The 26,385-nt window shown below is 37.2% G+C and overlaps 1 protein-coding gene across 4 annotated transcripts in view; it reads right to left on the reverse strand.

The window, feature by feature from the left end:
• Window positions 1–26,385, reverse strand: part of KHDRBS3 (KH RNA binding domain containing, signal transduction associated 3) — an 81,489-nt gene that overhangs the window by 50,805 nt on the left and 4,299 nt on the right. For all 4 annotated transcript variants that reach the window (XR_015913947.1, XM_088535142.1, XM_088535131.1 and 1 more), the window contains exon 2: window positions 7,134–7,252. Coding sequence is in view for 3 of the 4 variants with exons in the window: in XM_088535142.1 (XP_088391268.1) it covers window positions 7,134–7,252 (119 nt within the window). In the remaining variant the exon portion in view is untranslated. The remainder of the gene's footprint in view (window positions 1–7,133; window positions 7,253–26,385) is intronic.

Genomic DNA, 26,385 nt, shown 5'->3' on the forward strand with positions numbered 1-26,385 from the left:
TTTGTAGATCATCTTTGACTGTTCATTTAATGAGTCATTAAAGAATCAAGATAAAAGAATAGGGAAATCAAGTCTAACTACCAGAACCCACTTTGACAGTCACACAGCAGCAATAACTGCTCCTGTTTGAGCTGCTACCAAAACACTCACAAAAAAAGACTGAGGCACATCAGGTACCCTACAAGGGAAGTACACAACTCCTGTTTCTTTACTTAAGCTTTAAAGTCAGTAAGTGAAAAACCCTAATTGCTATGCTTTGGTTCTTGCAAAACTGATTCTCATTGTGAGCAGCGCACAGGAATTTGAGGTCTTTCGTAAAGCAGGTTTTTCTTAAACTGTATTAGTTCAAGCATCAAAAATCTTCAGATGACTTCTTAGTGTTTTGCAACAATGTTTTTATAGCTCCTAAACTACCATCAAGAATGATGTATACTAGAAATAAGTTGCCCAGAGAGGTAGAATCTCCCTTGTTAGAAATACTCAGGATAGCTTCAGGGCCTTTTATAATATAGTATAAGACTATGATTTCAACAGAGGATTGAATCAACATTCTCCAGAGGCCCATTTCAACTCAGACATCTGACTGATTACTACAGATCTATCTACAAGGAAAAGTTTCAAAATAATTAAAAGAATAAGTAAATATAGAACTTAACTATAGAACAAATAATCAATGATGTCAAAAGTTCCCCCAACTGAAGGATTATTTCTTAAGAACAGTAACTTTATAAACTCAAGAGTGGTCTATGTAATGAAAAAAATCATATCAACATTTCAAACACTACTTAAGTTACCTTAAGTTTATTAAAAGCTATTTTTATATTTTAATTTTATATTCAATGATTATATAATAGGTATGTTTGCATTTTTAAAGTAGCTTAAGCAATAAGGAATATCTATTTACATAACTTTTCCTAATGTTCCTAAATGAGAGTTTGATTTACCATATTCAGATCTATTGCAGAATGTTGCATCTCCAATCTGATATAGGCCACATTTCCAGGCAGCTGCTAATATATTCAGATCTAATGTTACTCAAAACAATTTGACAATGACTTGACATTTAAATGACTGACAATTAAAAAACAGTTCTAAAACTTGCCCTACAGATCTCCACTAGCATGACAGGTTTTCTCCTCAAAAGCAAAATATTCCTGATGTGGAAGCTAGAGATTATAGTGGCTGTACAAGTAGTTGCACACATGTTCTAGACAACACATATAGTGAACATGAAAATGTGTTAGCTGTATCTTGAGATAAAGCAAACTATTCTCTCCTGTGCACTGAGGCTCAAAATATTAGATTCAGCAAGTCTGAAGCATGAAAAATCTGTGCTGCAAATCTGACAAACCCTACTGATTTGAGGTCATAAGACCTCTAGATATAGCCTAAAATCACAGGAATATTAGTAAAAAAGCAGTTTACAAAGCCATCCTAAAGGCTTTGCTCACAAATAACAGAACTAAAGAGGCAATGGCACATTTCAGAGTTTATCTATTACTCCATAAATGGAATCTATTTATTGACAGAACTGAATAAATCCTTCAAGCACAAAAAAATGAAAGAAGTTATTATGAATAGGTAATAAATTTGCTTTGAACTAGTGTTTTCTTTTTCACTTCACAGAGGATATGCAAGCACTTAAAGTGCTATCAGCCACTAAATTACTACTATTATTTAAATACTATCAAGTTCACTACCCCTAGTATTAAGGAATACAAAAACTCAAATCTTAAGGTTTAAAAACATGTAACTGAAGATAGAAAATACAGAAGATCTTATTAAGAAATTAACAAATACAGCCCAGATATGATGAAGTAGAAGCAAAATAATCCTGGTGGCCTCAATTCAATTCTTACCCAGCTTGCTCACTTGCTTTACAGGCACTTCCATTTCCCATCTTAGATATCAGACCTTGAGAGTCTGTCCCTCATGTCCCTCCAGACAACTCTGAGGGAATGCCAACCGTAACAGTTATTCTATAAGATAGATGGATCTACATTAAAAATTCTCTAAGTCAATGCAGGCTCTGATTTCTTCAGTTAGAATTATGAACTTATTTCAGTTGATGGTATAGAAACATGACAATAATTCCATATCTCAAAGCTGCTTCTGGACCTGCTCCAAAGGATACTACAAATACAGGTAGGCTGAGGAAACTGAAGACCACAGCTATAAATTTAAGCTACCTTTGCAATAACAGCATCAAGATCCACAGCAGAACTGGGGAAAAGGATTAGCAGGGATAAAAAGTTTGTTACATTGTTCAAGGCAAACAGCAGTCTGGTAGCCATGAGTCTTGTCTACTGAAATCTGTCAGAATATCAAAATATCACTAGCCACACATTAGTTGGATCAAAAAGATGCAAGATTCAGAAGAAAATACTCCTCTATCTCCTAAAAGTTCTATCTTGTTTCACCGAAAATACATTGCCTTCCACCTCTGGTTTAATCTGTGATTTAAGTTAGACCATGGAGTGTCACCAACACCTTGTGTCTTCAGACACCAGCATCCTAATTGCTCAAACATGCACAGCTCTTGGCCATGGTGTCCTCTAGCCTACAAATACAGTAGATTATATATATATAGCCTTTTTTTGCAGACTAGTACAAGGGAGTTTAGGGAGACCGCTGCTTAAAAACTTATTTCCCTCAGGACTTCGGTTTACCAAAATATGCCTATAGCAGTAATCTGGAGATACTTTCTTACCAGCATTTCCCTGAAATTATTCTGCAAGAACAATTCTCAAGACTGACACAAAGGAATACACAAATGAAACATTATTTGTGAGCATCTGATCTATTGTACAAATTTCAGCAAAAAAAAAAAAAGATGCCAATGCCAGCACTACAGCGTGTTTAAACATAAGCATTACTGAAATGGAGATATAACAGAAAGAGTAATCCTTGTTTATCCGCATCAAGACAAGTCTGCTGGGAATGCTTCATCCAGCTTAAAATATTTTGTGAAAGAATAAATGCTTGACCAAATGTTTCAGCCAATGTCAAATCCAAAGGAATCTTCTTTTGTCATATTAGCTTTCTCTAACAGTTCCTCAGTGATAGCGACCTTTTAATATTCAAGAGCACTTTCCCTTAGAGCAAGCTGAAACCAGAACCACCTCAGGATTTTCCTTAATCATTTCAATAGCCAAAAGGTTTCCAGAAAGACAAGCGCTTCAAGCATCTACCACATGAAATTACTGTCTTCTTCACACAACTCTCATGATAACAGATCACATATATTCAATGTGAAGCTTTGTCAGTTTTTGTAAAGCAATTCAGTTTTCTGGTAATACAGCTGGTTCTTCCATGCCAACTATGCCTTTATAATTTCTTGTTCCCATTCCTAACCCAAAAACTTGCCTAACCCAAGAAAAGCACACCGAACTAAGCTGTTGTATAAAACTGATTTCTAACTAGTAACATGATTAAAGTATTTTCTCCACAATTTCTCACAGTAACTGTAGACACATTCTATAGGATAATGTATTTTTTAATAGATACTTTCTCTCAAAAAAATTAACTAATGTTTAAATGACCTGGACTGAAGTACCCAGCTGGCCAAATATTAATGTCTATCCTCATTAGATCTCATTCTGCTAACTTTGGAAGTTAAGCATTCAGCATCCATGTGGACTTTGACATTTTACATGAATAACTTAATCTGGAACTGAGTCCTGCCTCAAGAAGTTGGCCTTTTTTGCCTATCAGATTGCATAAAACCCACTCACCTTCCTTCCATTTAATCCTAGCACAAGTCCTAGTTATAACAGGATTCTAAACAGTTATATGAAAGTATATCCAGATGCCCCCTAAAGATTTTGGGGTGCAATTCCCATATCCCAGCCATTTCTCAAAGCAGTCAGCAGAGGTAGATCAACCAGACCATGATCGCACACAATCTGATTTGTAAGTGCTTTTTTATGTATACATATTGAGTTTGGAAAAAGACTTGACCCCCTTGCAATCTATACAGTTTCCATATGATGACAAAGTATTACTTGGCAAGGCAAGCATGCCAAGACACAGTACTTTATGTTCTTCATAATACATTGCACATTACAGTTACTTCAAATACACAATTAACTTTGTGTAGAAACCAAGCATGACTTCCAAGACTACCTTGTCAAATTGCTTCACAGAGCAGACAATTTAGGTTGTTCAGATTTAGCATGAGATATTAAGCTTGTTAATACTGTCAAGATTTTAGCAAGACGAAAGGTCTCTGAAAGAAAGCAGGTAACAGAGAAGCAATTAAAGCCTGTTAGGTAGGAGACAAGGTTAACATATCCATATGAGACTGTGGAAACTCTCTTTGAAAACTGAGCAGTTGAATCCATTTGTTTATCTGTTTTCCCGTGGGAACAAAGGTGCTCATAAAAAGTGAAAAATCTTTTTTTGAATGAGGCCCATCAGATTCCTTTCAAAGAAAAGCAGGAAATCTGAGCTTCAGTTGAACAGCTTTCTGCTGCGTAACCTAGTCACCTGCTAGGGCTGCCAGAGGTAACGATGTCAAGTATGCAGAGGACCTGGCTCTGATCCTGCCAGAGTGTGACAAGACAGGTAATGTGACTGGCCATGGCAACGAGAGGTTGACCAGATCAGAGCTAGAACTGTCAGATCTCTGCTGAGGCTGTTATGATTTATTCAAAGAGTCAAAGAGGAAGTTCTAGGAAGAAAAGGGTCAAAGAAACACTAAAAGGAAGCTTTCATTGAAGCAGTTAACTGCATTGGTCTAAGTCCATCTGACTGAGCAGCGAATTGATGGAAAACATAATAACTTTTGCTAACAAAAGCACTTCACTTGTAATTCTCTAAATATTAAACCAAAAGGTTAATCAGTTTTTCAACCTGATGTAAGTTAAACAATGCAGCTGTTTTCATTTTGGAAGAGAGGTTGTCATTTCTGAAGTTGAAGCAAGCTCAGCTTTTCCTTCTCACTTCCTTGATGCCCAGGTTTGCCAAATTCAACCCAAACGTATTACCTCAGTGCTAGTTTGATAGGTTTATCAGTTACTGAATTTGGTTAAATCTAAACAGAAGATCCCTTAACACCGAAAGGACTCTATCCCCTAGACAGGAAGAATCTTTCCATCCAGGACCTTGTACCCATCACTCAAGCTTTAGCAAGGGCTGTTTGCATGTAGAAAGCAAGAGGACAAGTCCCTTGCTAGAAGTATGCCTTCAGATTCAGCATTTATACACAGACAAGTATTTGCATCCTTAGATATCCTAACACTAACCCCTCTTTCAGGCAGAACAGGTGAGGCCTGACAAACCACCCGGGCACAGAAAACCATGGCCTAGAGGCAGAATTTGTTCACATGAAGTGTAATTTCAGGTTTTACACTGTACAATACCTTTTACTTCAGTTCTGCAGACTGAATATAATATATGCACACTAAAATGCAGCTCTGACTCCTGAGTGCCTGCAATAGTTTCATATCTACCATTTACAGACTGAACACTCCTAATCTGAGTCCTTCTCTAAACCTGACAGCAAAAAGATCACTATTTACAGCAAATTTTAGCATACAAAAGGCTTTCAGATCTCCTATATACAGGCAATTCAAGACAGACATCACTCAACAGCCTATATGGTAATCTAGGATAAGGCAATCCATTTGCTATGTTGAAGTTGCATCACTTGGTCTTAACTTTCCTTCTCTAAGATTCTGCACATATAATGTTTGGATATTATTCTTTATAGTCACGAAGATGGAAATGTGAATTTGAAGCCAAACAGATGCCCTCATATAAGCACACAAGCTCACAGAAACTCATGGAAGCAACTCTTCCAGAAAATTTGAAGCTCGTTTGAAAAGCAACCCCTCCAAGTTATCCAACACAGCCTAGGTGGAAAACATAGACAGCATGAAGAAACTTATTTAGAAGAGATCCAGTGAAAGGCAACAAATAACTGAGTTTCTTGGCTCCATAAAGAGAGACAAGAGCAGCCCTGAAATTTCCAGTAGGAAAAGCAAGCCATTCAAACAAACAAAAAAGATTATTCTGATTGTATAGGATTATCTCTTCATAAAATTTGGTTAGAGTTCCGCAGTCTATTGAATGTTGAATAAATGCTTCCATGTAGCAATTCTTTATTCCCAAATAACAGCTGGCAGAAAAGAAACATTAAGGATTCACAATGGCCAAAAATATTAACAAAGCAGTCCCTATTTTTTCTACAATAGACTACATAATTGAGTAATACAGGTAAACCTAATTCAACATTGCAACACAGGCTAATCTTTCAAAGGACTGAAAGGAGAAAAAATTATAATGAACTCATTTTCTAGTGGTGCACTTTTAAACTGTACTTTTTCCTACAATAAAGTGTCAAAGCACAGCACTTCAGGCAACTCAAATATAATTCAACTCTCGCTATTATGAAGATCCTCATTTTGGAGGAGAACTTATTTTTAGCTATCTGAAAAATATGACTTATCTCTGTTCTCAAAATACTTTCTGTATGACTGGGAATACTCTCCTGCTCATTTATTGTAATGAGAAGTTTTCCTACTACAGAGTTCACTTGTGTCATGCCAAAAGGAAATGTTACCAAATACTACTTTGAGGGGAGAACCAGGCAGTTCCCTCTAACCTCTGAGAAGGGAGAATAACCCGTCTGAACGGCCCAATATTAAACGTAAATCAAAACTTTATCTACAAAGTGGAGAGAAGAAATGCCAGCTTTCTAAGTAACACAAAATTTAACATCATACATCGAGAAAAAAGGCATTTGAGACATGTAGGCTCAGATTGCAAACAGTATTTAGGCATTATTCTCATTTTAAGCTGTAATTCTTAAAAAGGACTTCAAGATGGATGATTCTTGGAACATATTTTCAACACAGTCATTTAACTTTTATTATATAAAATAGAAAAATGATATTTCTTTGAGGACAACTGATAGAATATTGCTTGCAACAGTTTACGTTAGTAAGTATGCAATAATACTTAGGTTCAATTTTGGATTTTTTTGTAAAGACGGTTCCATAAGAATTTGTATGGAACAGACCGAAGGATAACATTAATACTCCTAAATGTAAGGAACTCCTCTAGTAACCTAACTAGATAACTATCCCTTGAAAGTATTTAGATATATAAAGTATAAAAGGTAGACTTACCTTAGGAAACTGTTTTACTGGAATCAAAACTTTTTGTCCCAACTTCATATTTTTATTGATGACTACATCAATATATTTTTCTTCTTCCTTCCCTTCTCCCTTTTGGAATTTTTCAATTTCTGTCCAAGAAAAAGAAAAGCCTGTTACTTTCTCAGTTTAAGACCACAATCTAAAAGCTGTATCTCCAAAAACAACTGGGTGATTAAAAAAAAAAAATCACTTTTAAATTAACGCATTACAGCATAACAGCATTAGATAGAGGTCCAAGGAGTAAGCCATGCTTACTGTACACTTAGGAGCAAATGTCAATTCAATCTCTCTCAAAATATCACAAACACTATTAAGCACATAAATCATATCCCAAAATCTGGGATTAGTGCTGTAGCACTGATCACATCATTAGGAGTGATATTTAAGAAGTCCCAACCTAGACCTCAGGATACTACACATTCCCATGTGCACACACACAAAACGCATTTTCATTATAGCTGTCTCCTGTGCTAATGAAAATAGTGCAGACTGCAGTTCACAGGTGGTGGAAGGCAAGGAGCTCACAAGGAGACTGAAAATGAAGCATCTGTTGAACTATTCTACATCTGACTGTGGTACATTAAACACATGTTATCACAGGACTATCAAAATAGAACCATGTACAGAATTGCTACAAAAGGTCTTTTAGACTAAAAGATTTGTCCCTCCCTCAGTCATCTTAAGAGCTTGCTCGTGAAATTTAACTTAAAAAATCAAAAACATACAAAATAGCCCTGGAGCTTCATTTCTTGATCAGGAAAAGTTAGTGATACTTACAAAAATTTTATTTAACACAGAAAAGAAAGCATCCTCTAGGTAACTTTTTACAAGGGAAATTAGTTGGAAATAATCTTTCTTCACTAATGAAAAACAGAAGGAACTATGACTGGTAAAACAATATATTTCTTCCTATAATAAATGCAACACTGAGTTTAGCTTAATGAATATTAGTTCCTTCACCCATATGACCACAAAAAAAGGACAGGACTAACATCCTTATAGCTGAAACTCGAGTCTCCTTTCTCCTTACGCTCTCATCTTACTAGCATGGAATAGGAAATATTTTTAGCCAAGTTAATGCCTTAGAACTGAAAAACTAAAGTAGTAAAGCTGAACTCACCAACTAACCTGAATACTTCTGGAAGAACGGTCTTCTGCACTTATGCTTTCAAATGATTTTAAGTTCCTAGAAAGTTTTGGGGTGGTATGGATTCTATGAATAGAGAAGTCTAGAAATAAAACCTGCAAGATTCATGTTCTTTAAGGCAACTTTTTCTTAAAGCATCTGTTATGCTCTAGCATGCTCAGAAAAAGGCATAAACTGCTCAGTCCAAAGACCCATACACTGAAGACAGCTATTTCAGAAATGTTATTTTAACACATAAATACTAGTGAAGCATAATGAACTTTTTTATGTAGATGCAACTTATGTACCAGTGTCACAGTCAACTAGACAGATAAAATTTTGAAATTCCTTAACAGATGAAATAAAGATAAAGTTTTTCCTGCTCTGGAAACTGCATCTGAAAGCACTATTCAAAAATTGATTGCAGTAACCTGAAACATCCTGCTAATATCCCTGCACCCTGGTAAGGGTGGTCAGGAACCTGGGTTTCTTATGGAATATAAGGCTGGATACTTAAGGTGTGAGATTTATGAGAAAACACAGAAATTATACATATTTTTAATGTTATGTTTATGCACATTTTGAAGTCAATTCATCTGCATAATTTAAATGATTGAGATCCATTCTTAGCATTTTTAAGAAAACTTTTATCCCAAACTATATAATATATTAAAATCATAATAAAAATGCATCCTACTTTAATAAACAATTGCAGTTACAACAATTTAAGTTACTTCATTTAGTATTTGCCTAATATATGTTAGTATTAGAATTCACTCAGAAAAGCAGAAATATCCAGCATAGTTTGGCTCAATTCAGGAAGATTTATATAACTCAAGACTCAAGTGAAACTAAGCATTGATATTCTGGTAGTTAGAGTGACATAAGTTTGACTGATAAGTTACTTCATAGTAATTTTAATTACTGTAATTTAATAATTGCTGCTATAGTAAAGACTAACTTTTCAAAGCATACAACAGATCATCTAGATTTAGAAAATAAGAGTATCTTTGACAAAAAAGTTCACCTTTTTTGTCAAAGGTAAAACTAAAAAAATTGTTTCTCCCACTAAGGCATGTGCTATATTACACTAAGTACCATGTGCACACAGTGATGCCCAAGAGTATCCAAGAGATCTCCATGTCATACTTATAACTATATATTAAAAATGCAAAACTGATTTTTAAAAAACTGGAGGCTTTTAAAGGAATATGAAATAAAACTAGGCACTAAACAGAAGAATGGCAAACTATCTGATATTTATCTCAGGTACATCAAGGTTAGGTAATTAGGGAAAAAAATCACACCAGACCACTCAAACCCAATCAGATATTCAAGGTCAAGTGAATAGGAAGATTTGCCTTTTCCTAATCCTTAGATTACGCTCCATACTGCTTAGCTATATAAAGTGATGACATTTCCTAGATCACAAATAGGAAACGAACATACGATTAAAGCTTCACATAATGCTAGGGATTAAAATCTCATGTTCTCCAACTAAGGATGCAGCTACTGCTGTAGTGCAGGAATTTAGCTCAATGAAGTAATAATTGCATGGATTTTTTTTTGTTTGAATTTAATCATAGCAGAGAGGTCTAAGCGATGATTATTTCTCAGTTAATCCACCAAATAATGTTGGTAGATGCATCAGAATGACAAAGTAGAATTGTTTCACTTTAATCTCAAGGTAGAATTAATCTTCCTATGGCAGAATGACATGCCAGGAACCCCAAACACCTCTGCTAAAACAGTATAAATACTTGTGTTTATCCAGAATTAAGCAATGCTCCATGCTCATCATTGTAAATCGATATAATCTGTGCAGAAGCAAACACACACTTCAAATGAACAAAAATGTTTATTGTATTTGTCATTTAGGAGCTCCTTTACCAAGTATTTCATAAAACTACCACCAATGTTTTCCAGCAAGTAACATTTATAAAACAAGATCCAAAACAAGTCAGGTATGTTTTTGTCCACAAGCTGCTGAGAACATTTTTACCATTTCTTCTTAGATTCAGTAACTTCATCAGAAAATCTTCTGAATTAACATAAAACAAAATGATCAGTTTTAGGTCATACATTTTTCTACTTCAGATGGAATAGTAAATGAAGAAGCTAAGGCTGCACTTCTGAGACATCCACACAACTGTGGCTTCAGAAAGAGAGGACCTCATTGGGTTCATTAGAAGCTTCATTAGAAGTTGGAATAATTTCAACATTCATTTTGGAAGAATGTTGTCCTTCATGAATGTTCCTAAATGCTCCCAAATAAGAAACTATAAAGTTATCACTGAAGGGATTTGGGGGACAGCTAACATCATAAAATAGCAGCAATATATAGTGTCTTTTATTAGATAATTAAGAGAAGTAAAAGTTAAACGGAATTATAATTTAACCTTAAGAAGTTAAGGTTTCAGCACTTTCTTATAACATAGTAATCAACTTACATCACAATCAACTTACTATGTTATAAGAAAGTGTTGAAATATGGCCCAGTTACAGGAGCATTTGTGAGTAAATTCTCAAGACTTCACAGCATTATTAGATATAAGTGTCTTCCATTCAGAATGTCAAATTAAACGCCGAAGTATCTTTAAATGCTTTCCCTGTCCTTATATTTCTCAAAAATATCTGTTCCAAGCCACTGCAAAAGATATAATACTGAGCTAGATGGGTATCTGCTCCCAGCAGATACAGCCATTTCTTATATCCCCCATGTTTAAAAAAATACAGAAATTCTAAAAAATTCTACTGAAGTTCTACAAGGACCTAGGAAACACACCCAAGCTCTGAAAAGTTCCAAAAGGTTAAAAAAGGATTTTGCTCAGAGCAGAAAAGCATTTTGTAGAACGCAGGAAAAAAATGTCCTTAATGGAGAGAGGGGAAAAAAACAAGAACAATACATGGGCTGTTCAGTCTCCTCAAAACTGAGGGTGTTTCCAATTCCAGGCACCAATAACTACCTGCAGGCATCTTGGGAACCAAAATCCTTGGTAGAAATATTGCTATTTTACAATACGCAGACTTGCATGAGGAAGTTCAGGATGAATCTAGACGTGACCATCCCCTACGTGCTGAAAGAGTACGAGTCACTCAAATGCAATGAAACTTTCAGTCTTTAAAGCAGCTGCTCTACTACTACATCTATCCACATGCCTCTGTAATAAACTTTAGTAAACTCCACCTTCCCTCAGCCACCCTTTGCACAATTTAAAAATAGGCAGTAACCATAAGTCTGCGCTCTACTGTAAATCCTAATATTGAACTGTAAAAAGGAATACAGCAAGAACATAAATTGCTTTTGAGCAGAGTAATTTAACAAATGCATCCTGTTACACATGTTGGATTCAAACTGTTCTCTGCTACCTTTAATACTGTAAGAATACCCAACTATTAACCTGATTTGAATTTACAAAATGAGGAGTTCATGCTAGAACTGTGCTGCAAAACACAGCATACTAACACCACATCCCTGTTGCAAGACTTACCAGTGCAACTCACATCAAGATCAGGGCAAATTCTATTTTACAGTCCAACTGCTGGTCTGAAAATTCAGACACCAATATGGCAAATATTTTCAATAACCTTTAAACAACTCAAAACTAATTGAACACCTGTTATGTTCAAACTAAGAATAACACCACCAAAATCTCTTTAGACTAATATCAGAAACAAAACAGAGCAATACAGCAGGAATTGTCAGAACAGAAATAACAGGTATATACAGATGTTCAGGTACATGCAAAAAAACACCTACTTTTAAAAGAAGCCCCAAGATACCCACCCTATTCCACTGTACAGAGACAGTTTTGAACTCCTATTTATGTAAAAGTGCCTCACCTTCCCATATGCTTTAGCAACTGTTAACAATTTTCTTTAAATATACATTTTTAAATAGTAAGTTTAGGATCATGTCAATTGCAAAAAGACAGCTAGTTTGTTTCATGTCTTGAAAAAGCAAGTTTTCAACTTGAATGTTGAATTGGGATAGACAGTACTTGATGTTTCACACTAAAAATATTCCAAAACTTGGATGCGGCATCTTCTAAGGAGGGAAAGAGTCACTGGATTTATGCTCCTTGCCGCTTTAAAAACATCTAATCCTGTCACCTGCAATACTGGAAAGACAGTGTTGGTTTTTGTAGATTAATAGTCTATAGCTCTGCTTTGAGCAGGGGATTGGACCTCCTGAGGTTCCTTCTCTACCATCCTGTGAGCCTTCTCCCGAAGTGGAAGGTATTTGATAAATTCAAGACAGCAGGGGGGCTGTTGTCAGCTGTGTAATATAGATAGAGCAGTTATCTCTTTGCAGACACTTTTTGGTGTTGTTACGTAGCAGCATAAGTAGTCAATTAATGGCGAAGGACAAAATTCAAAAATTCAACAACTATTTATTCTCTATTATTTGATAAACACAGTAACCTTTGTAGTTGCATGAGAGATTTCTAGGGCTGGACACCTACACCTTACTGTTTTAGCTTCATAAAGCAGCAGCAAATATATTTCTCTACAAGTCAACCTTCAAGGAGTGGTAAGTGTCTTTATAAGTGCGCTGTGGATATGAAATAAAAGCACAGAGAAAGGAACAAACTGCACTACGCTACATTAGTGAGAAGGGACATCACTTTTCCATTAGTTTGTGAGGTTTAATTTGCTTTATTCAATTCCCATCACAATACACATTAAAGACAGCATGGTATATCTCAAACTGACATATTAAGCAATTTTTAAGCTAAACAAAGGTACAGGCTTGTGTTGCACCAAAATAGATACTACACAAATATTCTTTGCTAGCTTAGCTGTAACTCCCTTTAGTACTACCCACTAAGTGGTTACTATAGCAACCAGTATATTCTAGTAGTTACTAGTATAGTAACTACAGTCTACAATAGCAGAAATGACATTAAAAACATACAAAAGTAAAAAAAAAAACTAGGATAGCTTCATGTAAAAAAGATCAGACAAGCGGATGACAGTTTTCACCTCATGAATTAACAGTAGCCCTATGTGAGGCTGTGCTCTAGAATGGAGGCAGGTTGTAACAAAACAGATTCCAGAGTTACCTTACTAAAACTAAATTGTGAATTCAAGGTTTCATCAATACAAGTATTAGGTCAGCTACATTACAGCACAGAGTGATATTTACAAGTTTGAGTCAGAGCAAAAATATGCAAAGCAGGATACATAATGAAGAGTTTAAAAACAGCAAGACCATCCCCTTTCCAAAAATATACCACAAAAGCATCACTGAAATTCATACACTAACAGTCCTGAACACAAGGCTAGATTAGGGCCTAAGGATTAAGTTCTTTAATCTAAAGAAATGTAACTACTTAGATACCCTGCAGGTATCTCACACAGGTATCTAACTCCGGAGAACACAAACTACATCTTCACCAACTTGAACTAAGACTTGAGTTGGGTGAAGTAATAACCCAAAAAAAGGAGTTTTGTTCAGATTACTCTTATGAAACCTACTTTTGGTATAAAGATTCATCATCTCCTATTTATCCTGCTGGCATCACACAGATAGTATGACTGCACAGTGACTGAGACATTACGATTTACCCTTTCCATAAAGAGTGCAAAAGAGTGCAAAATATTAATTCAGTATTTTTTCACTAGATGTAGAAATAGACCAAATCACATTTTTCCCTATGGGGCAACTGAAAGAAAGTTACAGAACTTGCACTAAAACAAGGAGAGCCCGATTGAATTAAATATTTAATGCAACTTCCTAGATTCCAGTTTTCAGACTGGTTTGCTACATAGGTTTTGCTTGATAGTCAGTACGACATACTTAAAGTTCCTCCCTCAAATAAAAGTGTAAGTGTCCTATACTGTAGGTAGTATCAAAGATACAGATGGACACTTCAAACTCATTCCTAATGTTTTCACATTTGGCAGGCCAGTGACATTAGACACTGGTTCTTAACCCAAACCAACTACTTCCAGACTAAAGTCATTTTTAATTGCTGCAGGAAGCAAGGTCCAATGAAGAAAACTGTCCAGCAAGACTAGACTGCAAGAGCAAAAGGGAAGAGCCCAGGTTAGGTCATCTTTATTTTTAGGATATTTGTCCTCCTCCTCTTCCTTTCATAAGTCATAGATTTGAACAGCTAAAGCTAGAGACTAATTTCATTGAAGTTATTTTACCGCCACTCTGTTTTCTACATCAGAGCATTTCAAACATGCCGTTTTCAGTACTATCAAATCTTCTGAAGTATTAAGTCATACTGCATTGGGAAAGCAAGGAAAAACAGAATATAATCAACATACCCAAACGCAGGCAGAAGCTTATACAGCAAAGTTGTATAAACTGTTCTGATACAACTTCTAAAGCTGCTTTAAACATCAGCCTAAAGTAAATCCACAAAAAAGCAGCATGGGCAAGCATGATAATTGGCTATAAAGCAATTTCAGATACATAACGAAAATGTAGATCCATAACTATTTTCACTTTCAAAGGGGTTTCATTTTATATAAGGCTTAGACAAAATGAACTTAATACTTTGCATCAAGGGCCTTTACAAAGAGTGTTTTTTCTGCCTTGCCCCATCACAACCATCACATTTTATTCAAGCTTTTCAATAATGAGTCAGTGCACATATCTTTTCCTGATTCAAAGCATATAGCACTATGTATACCATAAACTTAGTGAGATGGTTTTGTAACAGACTGGAGCAGAATTACAAGTCAATTATTTTATGTTGCTCAGTGTATTGGCAAAGGCTTCATAAGCTGGGCTATGGGTTCAAATAAATATCATGCACAATACTGGAACAAAATACCTATATTACCAAAACACACCTTACTGGGATTTCCATGAAGTACAAACATTATGAGTGATTCTACAGAACTAAACACATCTGAAATTTGAAGATTCTCTGTTCAGATTGAAGTACTTTATCACACATTTTATTACAGAAACACAGAATGGTTGAGGTTCACATCACATGCATACTTCATCAAAACTGATCAAGACTAATACTAAATAATGTATGAGGAAGGCATGACATTATTATCAAAATATGTTCTTTTGCTTTCAGAGTACACAATCACAAGATGCCAAGTAGCAAATGTTATACATCACTCCTTTAACCATTCCAGATGCTCACCCCGCTGTTCAGCCCTGGTGAGACGTATCTGGAGTGCTGGATCCAGTCCTGGCCTGGGAGAAATGGACCTGGTGGAGAGAATCCAGCAATGGAACACAAAGAAAATTAAGGGACTGGAGCATCTCTTATACAAGAAGAGGCATCTTAGCCTCAGGAAGAGAAGGCTCAGAGGGATCTTATCAATATGCAGAAATAACTGATGGTTTGGATGGAAGTGTAGATGATGGAGGTAGATGGATGGATAGGCACCTTCACAGAAGTGCTCAGTGAAAACAGAAGAGAAAATAGAAAAAAAAAAAAAGAAATAAATCACAGGATGGTTAAGGTTGGAAGGGACCTTTAGAGATCATCTAGTCCAACCCCCTGCTCCAGTAGGGACACCCAGAGCACATCGCACAGGGTGGCATCCAGGTGGGTTTGGAAGATCTCCAGAGAAGGAGACTCCACAACCTCTCTGGGCAGCCTGTTCCAGGGCTCTGTCACCCTCACAGGAAAAGTTCTTCCCCACATGGAGGTGGAACTTCCTGTGTTTCAACTTGCACCCATTACCCCTCATCCTATCACTGGCCACCACCAAGAAGAGTTTGGTCCCATTCTCCCTACATTCCCAACTCAGGTACTTGTGCATGTTGAGCAGATCTCCTCTCCATCTACTATAGTTGTCTAATTTCTTGAATTTGATTCAACTTTCCTCCATCTTACAAAATTAAGAAGTGCTATTTTACATGTATAAAGTCAAGTTAACATGACACACAAGTAAGAAGTGGCTTATTAAGGCACTCATATTCAACTTCTATCATAAAAGTATGGATAATTATCAAATATGATAGGATACAGGACACATGTATATGAAATTCCAGCTAAATAAAGCTGTCACCCTTGTGTGAGGCAGGAGTTAGTGTGCTTTCAGTGCACTGAAATCATCTTTTGCAAGTACAAATAAGTTAAGCATTGTTTCTATAGCAACTTGCAAGAATTTGACCGTAGGGGCCTCATTTTCCTCTTCTGGCTATAGAAGAGAGAAAACCTCTGGAACATATTTGATGCCCATGTCTGGGAAGTTAACTTGAGATTTTCTTCATTCTAAAATAGCTCTTTGAAAAAACATTTTCAGCAGTATTATAATTAACATCTCCATCCTTGGAGATATTCAAAACCCAGAAATTCTGAGCAACCTGCTCTTGACTCTGCCCTGAGCAGGAAGGTTTAGATTAGGCAATTTCTACAGATGTTGTCCAACTTCAATCATTCTGCGATTCTGCAGAGAAGTACTCATTCACATCACTACCTACAAGGGTAAAGTCCTCCAAATGAAAACAGAAACAAATTGCTTATAACTGTCAAAGTAAGCAACCACAAACAAGCAACCATCACATACTGGCACAGCACTCATTTCCTGTCTGAGAATTGACTTAATTTTGCAGGAGTTTGAAAAGAATTTTTTAAAGAAAGATTTATGTTACATTATTTTCTTTTGATAAAACTAGTTTTACCAAATTCCATTCTGCCACCACCTCAAGAATTATTTCTCATAACATCTCACCATTAAGTTAACAGCAATGCACTTTTTTGAAGTGCTAGCTAAACAGTTACTAGTGGACAAGAATGCACCTTGAGAGAAACAAAAACAGCATCCACTAAATCTTACATATCGATTACCTGCAAGCATAATAGCCAATACATTGAGTTTGCTTATCATTTGCCATCTCAAACATTTCATTTTAGTTATAGTTAATCCTGTATTGAACATTTCACCCAACAAGATGTTCATCTTACCACCTTGAGAAACCTACTCCAATGCTTGACTGAAGGATGATTCATAACTCAAGAATGTGCTATACAGATTTCCTTGTGTTAACAAAAACACTTATGAAGTGATACAAGCATTTCAGAAGGCATTATAAATGCTAAGCTTGTTTACAAGATTGTGTTAGCTTCCATAGATAGTGGAAAGTGAGAGATGCTACACACATCTAGCAGTCCAGTTCCACTAATGCCTCAGCCTTTAAGTCCTTTATTTACATGTGTCCTGAAAAAGCAAATAAATAGGTTACATTATTAAATTGTAATGTACCAAACTATTTTAATTTTAGTGTGCATTAGATGAGTGTACAGTGAGGTGGACTGAAAATTGGCTGAGTTGCCGAACTTGGAGGGTTGTATCAGTCAGATCCCAGAGTCCCAGCAGAACCCAGTAGGCTGAGCAGGTATGGATGGTATGAACCATCCATATGGTATGAACAAGCCTGGATCCAGGCTTGTTCAACGTGTTCATCAATGACTTGGATGCAGGGACAGAGTGCACCCTCAGCAAGGTTATTGATTATAAAAAAACCTGGGAGGAGTGGCTGATACACCAGAGGACTGTGCTGCCATTCACAGGGACCTGGACAGGCTGGAGAGTTGGGCAGGAAGCTCATGAGTTTCAACAAAGGCAAGCACAGGGTCCTGCACCTAGGGAAGAACAGCCCCAGGCACCAGGACAGGCTGGGTGCTGAGCTGTTGGAAAGCAGCTCTGCAGAGGAGGTCCTGAGCATCCTTCTGGTGAAGAAGTTGAACAGGAGCCAAGACAAATGGTCTCCAGGGTGCACTAGGAAGAGCTACAAAGATGATCAGGGGCTGGAACTTCTGTCCTATGAAGAGAGGCTGGGGCTATTCAGCCTAAAATAAGAGAAGGCTGAAAAATCATTTTATCAATGAGTATAAATACCTTAAGGGAAGGGGTCAAGATAATAGGCCTCAGACTTCAGTGGTGGCCATGGATAGGACAAGTGACAACTGCCACAAACTAAAGCACAAACATAAACCTCTTGACTGTGAAGGTGACAGCACTGGCACAGGTTGCCCAGGGAGACTGTGGAGTTTCCTTCTTTGGAGATATTCAAATCTGGTCATGATCCTGGGCCACGTGATCTGGGGGACACTGCTTGTGCAGAGGCTTGAGCTAAATGATCTCCAAAGGTTGGTCTGTTCCAGCCTCAGCCATTCTGTAGAATAGTTCAACCAGTGAGGCGCACCTACACCAAAACTAAGAGCAAAAAAAGTTCACCACTGACTTGAGATGTCGCCAGTGCCGGGACAAACACAGCAGCTATCATCAACTACACACCCCTACCTGACTATCTCAGCTACCTTCTGAATCACATATATTCTGATGTTTCAGAGTATCTTTCCTGCTGAGGCACAAAGAAAGAAGTGCAAACACCAAGAACCTGAGAGGTCAATATGTCTGGCTTCAGTAATGTTTATATTTGCTTTTAGATGGGAACATTTGATTCTTTCTTTTCCCAAAACATAGAATAAGGAAAAAAGCTAAGTTATCTTCTAGATGTGGCAACAGGGGAAGGGGTTGCATTTATAAAAACACCTAGGGAGCTGCTCTGAAAGGATAGAGTTGTGGGCCCAGAGGATAAAGAAACAAGAAGTAAAAACTGCTTAAGGAAGTGATTATTATTGCACCACTCCTAAGCTTCACATCTCACTTTCCTACCTTGATTTGACTAAATTTTACAGTAAGTGCCGGAATGACTTCATCTAGTTCAAAAAGAGAATAACTACTAAAATGCTTGAGTGTGTGCTGCTTAATACAAACTTAAGAAATGCAGATACTTAACAGAAACTGACTGTCCATTTAATATTAAAACTGGAAAGAACATCAAACGAGGAAAGTTAGCAAATTATCTGTTCATTTTTACCTCGATGGCTTGCGGAAAAGACTAGCAGGTTTCTGACATGCAGGTTTAAAGGCAGTGGTCACAGTGCATTTCATACAGCAAGAAAACAAGTGCTATGCCAGGAGACTTCATCACTGAATGGAGGAACTTCATTTTCAGAATTGCTTTCCGCTACTGGCCATTTTTGAAACAAACTGGATCTTCTTTAACAGCTTATTATTCCTATTTACTATAGCTATATCTTAAACTAAAATATAACCACTGCACCTACATTATCAGAAGGACCAAGCATAGAGTGTATGTTCTCCTATTTTTCATTAAATTCATATAGCTGCTACTTTACCTTTCTTGCATAATAACGAGCAATTGGCAGTACCTCTTGACAAGAGGCAAGGGATTAACTATGTAGCAGGCCAGAAGCATCTATTCTCTTTAATCTATTTTTCTGAAGGAGCCATCTGCTCTCATTTCTTCATGTTGTACTCCAGCTTAAAATGACTTTCACCATTCTGCTCGTATTTCAATTAGTTGCACATAATTTTTCCCTATCTCAGGATAACTGTCTTGAGGATAAAATGCTGTAAGGTGAAGAAGGAAAGGGGTTATTACCAAAATCCGATTGACTATAATTTTTACAGCTCAAATAGCTAATTAGCCATCAATAAAATGAAAAGAAAATAACCTACTCTAGCTTTTGTTTTATTACAACACAGCTTGACACTTATTACTGACAAGTACACAGCCACGTTTTAAGGTGTTGAATCAGAATGGAAAATGGACTATACTTTTTTGTAATCTCAGCATTTGGCACTTTTCAGATGGCTGCATAAAAAAGCATCAAATCTCTTCTTTGATAACAGCCCCAAAAACCTTCCAAATCAAGAGCTCAAAAGATCTCAGACAAATGTTGACAAGAGAACTACATTAGGGCCATTTGCACAGACTCATGAATAATGAATAGTTATTTCTGAAAAAAAGTTTGTTCAACTACAAACTACAGACCGGTTTTCTAGCCAAATATTACTAGCACAATATTGTCAGAGCAAGGAAAGGATTCTGAAAGACTAGATAAAGTGAGGCTAATTTAGCTCAATTATATCCATCCATTTCAGTTTTCCCAACACAAAGACCAAGCAGGAAACTCCCCATCAAGTTTCTGGATCAGTAGATCAGCTAACTTCCATACCTTCAAGAAAGCCAACGTATTAGATGACCTTTAGCCTAGGCAATCGGCCACAGAGGAGTCAAGTCTTGGCCATTGCTTTGAGCACACTGACCAAAATTAGTGTGCATTTCCTTAAGGACCTACTAGTTTCTCACAGGCAGGAAATATGCTGTTAGCATAATGCTGAACATGCCACTAAATTAAGTCTAAAGTATGACCTACAGGCCTCTTTCCATGCAGTAATTAATAGCATGTTTTGAGTTCTTCATAAATATCTTCGATGCACAGTCACCTACTCACCACTTACAGAAGGACTTTAACTCTACATCCAACTAAAACATTTACTGTTTCAAACGGCACCTGTTACTTCAGAAGACCTGTTTACAGATGCACCTACAGAATTCAGAAGTGAGCCAATAGGCAAATGGGAAGTGCAGGGAATCTTCCCTAATATTAATTATCTGATAAAACACAAGATTAAGACAGCTTAGCATTTTGGAGTTTTTTTTTTTTTTTTTTTTTAATTTGATGAAGTTTTTTTTAAAAAAAGATTTATTTACTGCTCAAAGTGGACTGACAGCCTTATTTATTTTATTAAAGTACACATCCAGAGAACAGAATAGGCAGACATTGCTCCATTTCAACATACCTCTACCCTACTCAAGCCTGTACTCCAAAGATAAAGTAGTTCTATTAAAACTTTGGTCCATATTCCAGCCTAAGCAAGCAGTCAAGGTACAAGGTACAGACACAATCCTGTGATGCAGCAGAGGCGCAGGCAGACCCAATTCCAAATAGGCAGTTACCAATTTAAACCTTTACAGTTGCAGCAGCAACTTTTCATATTCACACAGTTCAGCTACAAGTAGCATTTAAGAAAAAAGTCTGTAAATACTGAAGTCTTGAGATTATCCATTTCTATCTATTTTCTTCAAGAGGGATGTTAGCTCCAAAAATTATGGTGCTGACCAAGCACCAGCAACCGCAGGAGTCCCACACGGTTCCTGCAAGAGCAGCTCCCTGGTTCCCTGGCACGGGGTGAACCTCAGGGCCCTGCAGTTTCCTCTCTGCAGGCTGCATCCTCAGACCACAGTGACCAGCGCTGCTCTCCGAGTCCAGCAGATGATTTTTACGCTGAATACCGGCTCCCCCTGCTGGAGCATTTTCAGTATTAGTCGAGGGGCTGTGGATCCACCCAAAGGCTTTATTTTTTAATAAAGCATTCAAAAAACTCACGCAGAAAGCACTTCAGAAAAATGAAAGCAAAAGACATGGTGATATATCTAACATTTCTTGGCAGAGATAAAGATAATATTCAAAAAGCACTCTTGGTAAGCTAAGTATCTAAAAAGTCAGCATTAAGATTCTATTGCTATCCTGCAAGAAATGTCACAGTGAAAAGAGTTATGTCCTTTCCAAGGCATACTCAAGATTACCATTTAATAATTACTATAGATCTCCAGACTAGCTCGCAAAACAAAATAAGTCTGGAAGAAATCTTAAAAGGGTATCTTATTTAACCCCTTCTTGAGAGATTACTATAGTTGCCATTCCTGACATTTTCTTTACATTGTCTTAACAGACTTCTGAGGATATCAAATGGGATAGTCTGCAGAAGATAAAATAGCTTAAACTTTAAAAACATAATTCTGCTGCATTCCACTATGAAGCAGGCTAATAAAAACCTAATCATTTTTCCCTATCATGGATGCAGCGTAACACAAAGGTCAAGGATTTTTGATAAATGAAGAGAATCTGTAAGACCAAGCTGTATTACAACTGTGCTGGAAAACAAACTGGATCACCTAATTCCTTCCTAAGCTTAAAATCTAGTGCTGAGGAGTCACATTTGACCTTCCAGGTTCATACTAAAATTTAATTAAGACAATCCTAGGAAAGTGTTAACCAGGGCTAAATGCATAACTAACATATCTGGTATAGACCATCTTAAGAAACACAGATGAGCAAAAATTTTCATACACCACAGTCTTTAAAATAGCTCTGCTACCTACCTCTGAAATTTTGTAAAACATCATATAAAGGCAGAAAAACTCAAAACAACTGTTACAATCCTGCTCAAATTAGGGCATCTTACTCCCAGAATGAAGGCAGGATGAAATAGCGATCATGAGAGTCAGATAATTAGTGCACTGAAAATCATTAAGGTTTCTGAGCTGCCAAGGCTATACAGATGGATTAATAACACTTTACCCAATAAGAGAAAAACATGATTTGAACAACCAAAATTAGGGATATATAAAGCAATTAAACATAACAAAGTGATGACAACCAAGTTCCAAGATAATGTTCTCAATATTTTCACTTTTCACAAATTCTACCATTTGACATGATTAGATTGAAGGAGAGTACAACAGAGAAAGGTGAATTAAAATACATTTGTCCACTTCACTAGTTTACTCCATAGAGCTGTATCACTTAAGCCTGCATGTGAGGTAATGTATCTCCCCCATCCTTCTTCTAAGAAGGTGAAGACATGAGTGAAAACTAGACATGAACACAGAGATACTCAGTGTCTGGTGGTTAAGGAGCTTGGCAAGCTGGAACTGGGCTGCTGCCACCAGAAACGCATCACCCTGATGTGGATGTCAGTCTGAGCTCTCACTGCAGAGAGCATCTACATCCTCCTTCAGCATCCACATCTCTCCAACACCACCACCGTTATTCCTAGGCAGCAGAAACACGGTCTGAAAATACCTAAAACTTGATTCCTAGAGAAGTGTTGGTGCAGCTGGATGATCAGAGGTAGACACTGCAGGTGTATCTACTCTCCAAGCACATAACAGTGAATGTAGCAGGACATCCAGCATCAGATCAACTACCGCAGCCTCCCGTCTCAGCTTCATTCTTGATCTTTACTTGCCACGTGCATTAAAATATATTTTAGCAAAGTTCAATAATTTCTAGGTAATTGAAACTTCACACAAACACACACAAATTGAAAAATCCTGTCACTACATTGTGCCTAGATCTGCACAGTGGAAGTTATAATCCAAGAGAACATTTGTTATTCAGGGAAAGAACAGCAAGGTTTACCAAAAATTTCTGATCATTGAGACTAAGTATTTTGAGATTAAATTCCTCCCTCTCCCAAAACAATCTGCCTATAAAGAATCCTTCTATGCAGGAGTTATTTACCAGCAATTAGCATTAAGCTGGCATGTTTGTTGCCTTGCAACTTTGTTCCTGTCAAGCTGCTAGCCAAAGCCAAAAGCCTGATAATCAAATAAGAAATAGAAGGCAGGGAACAGTACAACAGCAACTGGAAATGGAGAATAGGAAGGAAGGAAATTCATTTAACTTCCCTGTGTCTTTTTAATTTTTACTTGACAAAGATGAGATGATATGATAAAAGATGACAACACCAGAACAGACTAAACAGGAGAACAATAAGGGATAAATATGAGAAAGCTGAGTTCTAGCAAAGGAATATTTTCAGATGGGATGAATACAAAAGTAAAGGAGGCACTGTGTAGCTGTCAAGACACTCAGAATACCGTCTTAGCTGATGACACAAAATGTTGCTTCCTTCCACCTCTCCAGCTGCTGCTCTTCAATTTGCTCCTTGTACTGAAAATACAATCTGCACCTACTGTGCACCCCAATGCATTGACAGCTTCCTGTAAAGAGCCTAGCAATCTTTTGGTCAAGATCAGGCGTTCAGAAATGCATCTCATTTTGAGTCAAACATGTCAAGAAACTGAAGACCTGCCTCCCATATTTGTGTCAACAGTTAGTCATCCATAGCTGAAGTACTGTGCTTTATTTTTCATCTACACTTGGTCATTGCTTCTTGCTATGCATTTCACCAGTGAAGTGGTCTCCTAGTACCTTTTCATTTTTTATATTCAAATCTCACATTAGTGATCACTATTTTCAAGCAAAGCAGACTAGCAATAGGCTTACAGATGTTCTCATGCTTGTATTTTGCTCTCTCAAAGATTGATGTACTCTGAACTCTGCATGCAGAATATAACAAGAAAATAAAATTCCCTACTCCTGTTCCAAACACCCTTAATCCTGTTTGCAAATAACCCAATTTTTATCAAGATGCTCAACTTGTCCAACGTTACTGTCATGCCCTTGTTTACCATCTTCTATTTGTAAGGCAGTACAAATAATGTAAACATTAAGCTTACATTAAGCCCCTGTAGAGCTCCACTAAGAACCATCAGCTAATTCACCATAAAACATTAGGTATGTCAGTTACCAGCTAATCCATTTAAATACACTTTTTACTGAAATTGCTTAGTACTAATTAAAGAGTCATGCAGTACCACATTAAATAGCTTACAAAGGCTGCTCAACCCCGAACTTTGATACCTAATTCTTTCAAATCAAAAGGGTATTCAAAACTCTTGTTTCTCAGTTGTTCCTGAAGTTAGAGCCAGAGGAGAGGCAACCCAGTGCACAGAGGTCACATATGTAGATTTTAACTTCATCTAAGTAAAGTCAAACAAGCCCAGGGCCAGGAGTGCAGCCTCTCAGCACTGTGACCTTGCTGCTGCTTTCTCCAGTAAATAAGTGCTTGGAAGGTTACAGTTTTAATTTGCATGGCTGGTGTCGAAGAGGATTGAAAGTGACAAACCATGTCAGTTTAAATTTGAAACCTTTAAATTCGATCTCTCTCATTGACTGCCAAAGTAAGTGTGCAAGTAAATTAGAAGTCAGTCTCAGACTAAATGTGATCACTGGCAATTGGCTGCAGGCTAGAGTCATGCTTCAGAGCAGATAAGCCTAGGGTGAAGTATGTATGATTATCTTAAGCTGCGTTTTGCAGCGTCCCTGTTAACATGAGCAGAATGCTTGATAAATCACTTCCCTCTCCTTTCAACAACTACAGATTTGAGCCTTTACAAGTCTTAAGGGCTTTCATGACTTCCCCAATACAGTTTTGTTGGAGTAAACGCAAAGAGCGATTACAAACACATCAGCTTCTGGTGCAAGCGTGCGAGGGAACACAAAATACAGGCAGGCTGAGACAATCAATCCAAATATTGCTGCTTCTCTCAGATCTGAGCACTCACTTATCTCTTCAGTGCTGTGCACAGTATTTTAAACTAGACAGGAACAGCCTAGCTCACTCTGCCTTGGTTTCATGGGGCTGCCAGCAAACCATATCTATGCATAGTACTATCACTATTAATTTTCTCCTGTGCTTAAGAGTCAGCCAAATAACTTGCTTCCCTCTGCCCTCCAAGTTTGCACAGGCTTTATTTCTATAAAAATCTCATTACTAGAAGGTAATAGAAGTTATATTATTTTCTGGTTAGCCTCTAAGGTAACTCAAAGTGACTGAAGTCTCAGGAACACACATACCTAGCTCACAAAACTTGAGTACCTTCCTTGAGATTATCTGGAGCATCCTATTAATTTAGCACCCTAGTTTTCTTTCTCTAGATTTCTATTGCAAAATAGTTGACCTGCATAAATGTTGACAGCCTTGGAAAGCAGGACACTTGAAATTAGTGTTGCTCCTTCCTCACTCATAAGAGCAGCTGCAATGACAAGTGAAGGACAGCAAGGTTAAACAGTAGTTGGGTACACACAAGACCATAACAGGCTGAGAACAGACAACAACAACACGCAGGTCTACTCCATATTGCACAACACATCCTCATCCTTAGGGAAAAAGGAGTCAAGGATATACTAGCAGAATTGTGAAAGTTAGAATAGGTGAAAAATTAAAGAAAATATTTGCTACCTGCACAGCAGCTCTTGCATTCCAAGGGAGTTTTACTCTGAATCCATATTGACTATGGAAACTTAAGTTCCTACTTTTACAATGCTATTCCCTACTCATTAAATAGAAAAAAACGACAGCTAATAACCTGCATCGTGCAGAAAACTGGTACACATTTACACTCATTCCTCCTCAAAAGGGGAGGAATCCAGGATGTCTAAAATACTACATTTAGGGGATTCCTATGTTTTTCCCACTACTGCCGGAGGTTAGCACAAGAACCAGCAAATCTTTAATGGTCATTACGAGCTGCCCGAATCACTAAGTGATTTGATGTACAGCTAGTATGTACAGCCATCTACTGTTGGGAAAACTCATTATTCCCATATATCGTGTTGTCACAGTAAAGGGTAGACTCTCCAATTTAAGTCATCG

This window comes from Tinamus guttatus, unplaced genomic scaffold, assembly GCF_059628265.1.
Source record: "Tinamus guttatus ecotype Peru unplaced genomic scaffold, ASM5962826v1 Tinamus_guttatus_pri_ptg000038l, whole genome shotgun sequence".
Lineage (NCBI taxonomy): Eukaryota > Metazoa > Chordata > Aves > Tinamiformes > Tinamidae > Tinamus > Tinamus guttatus.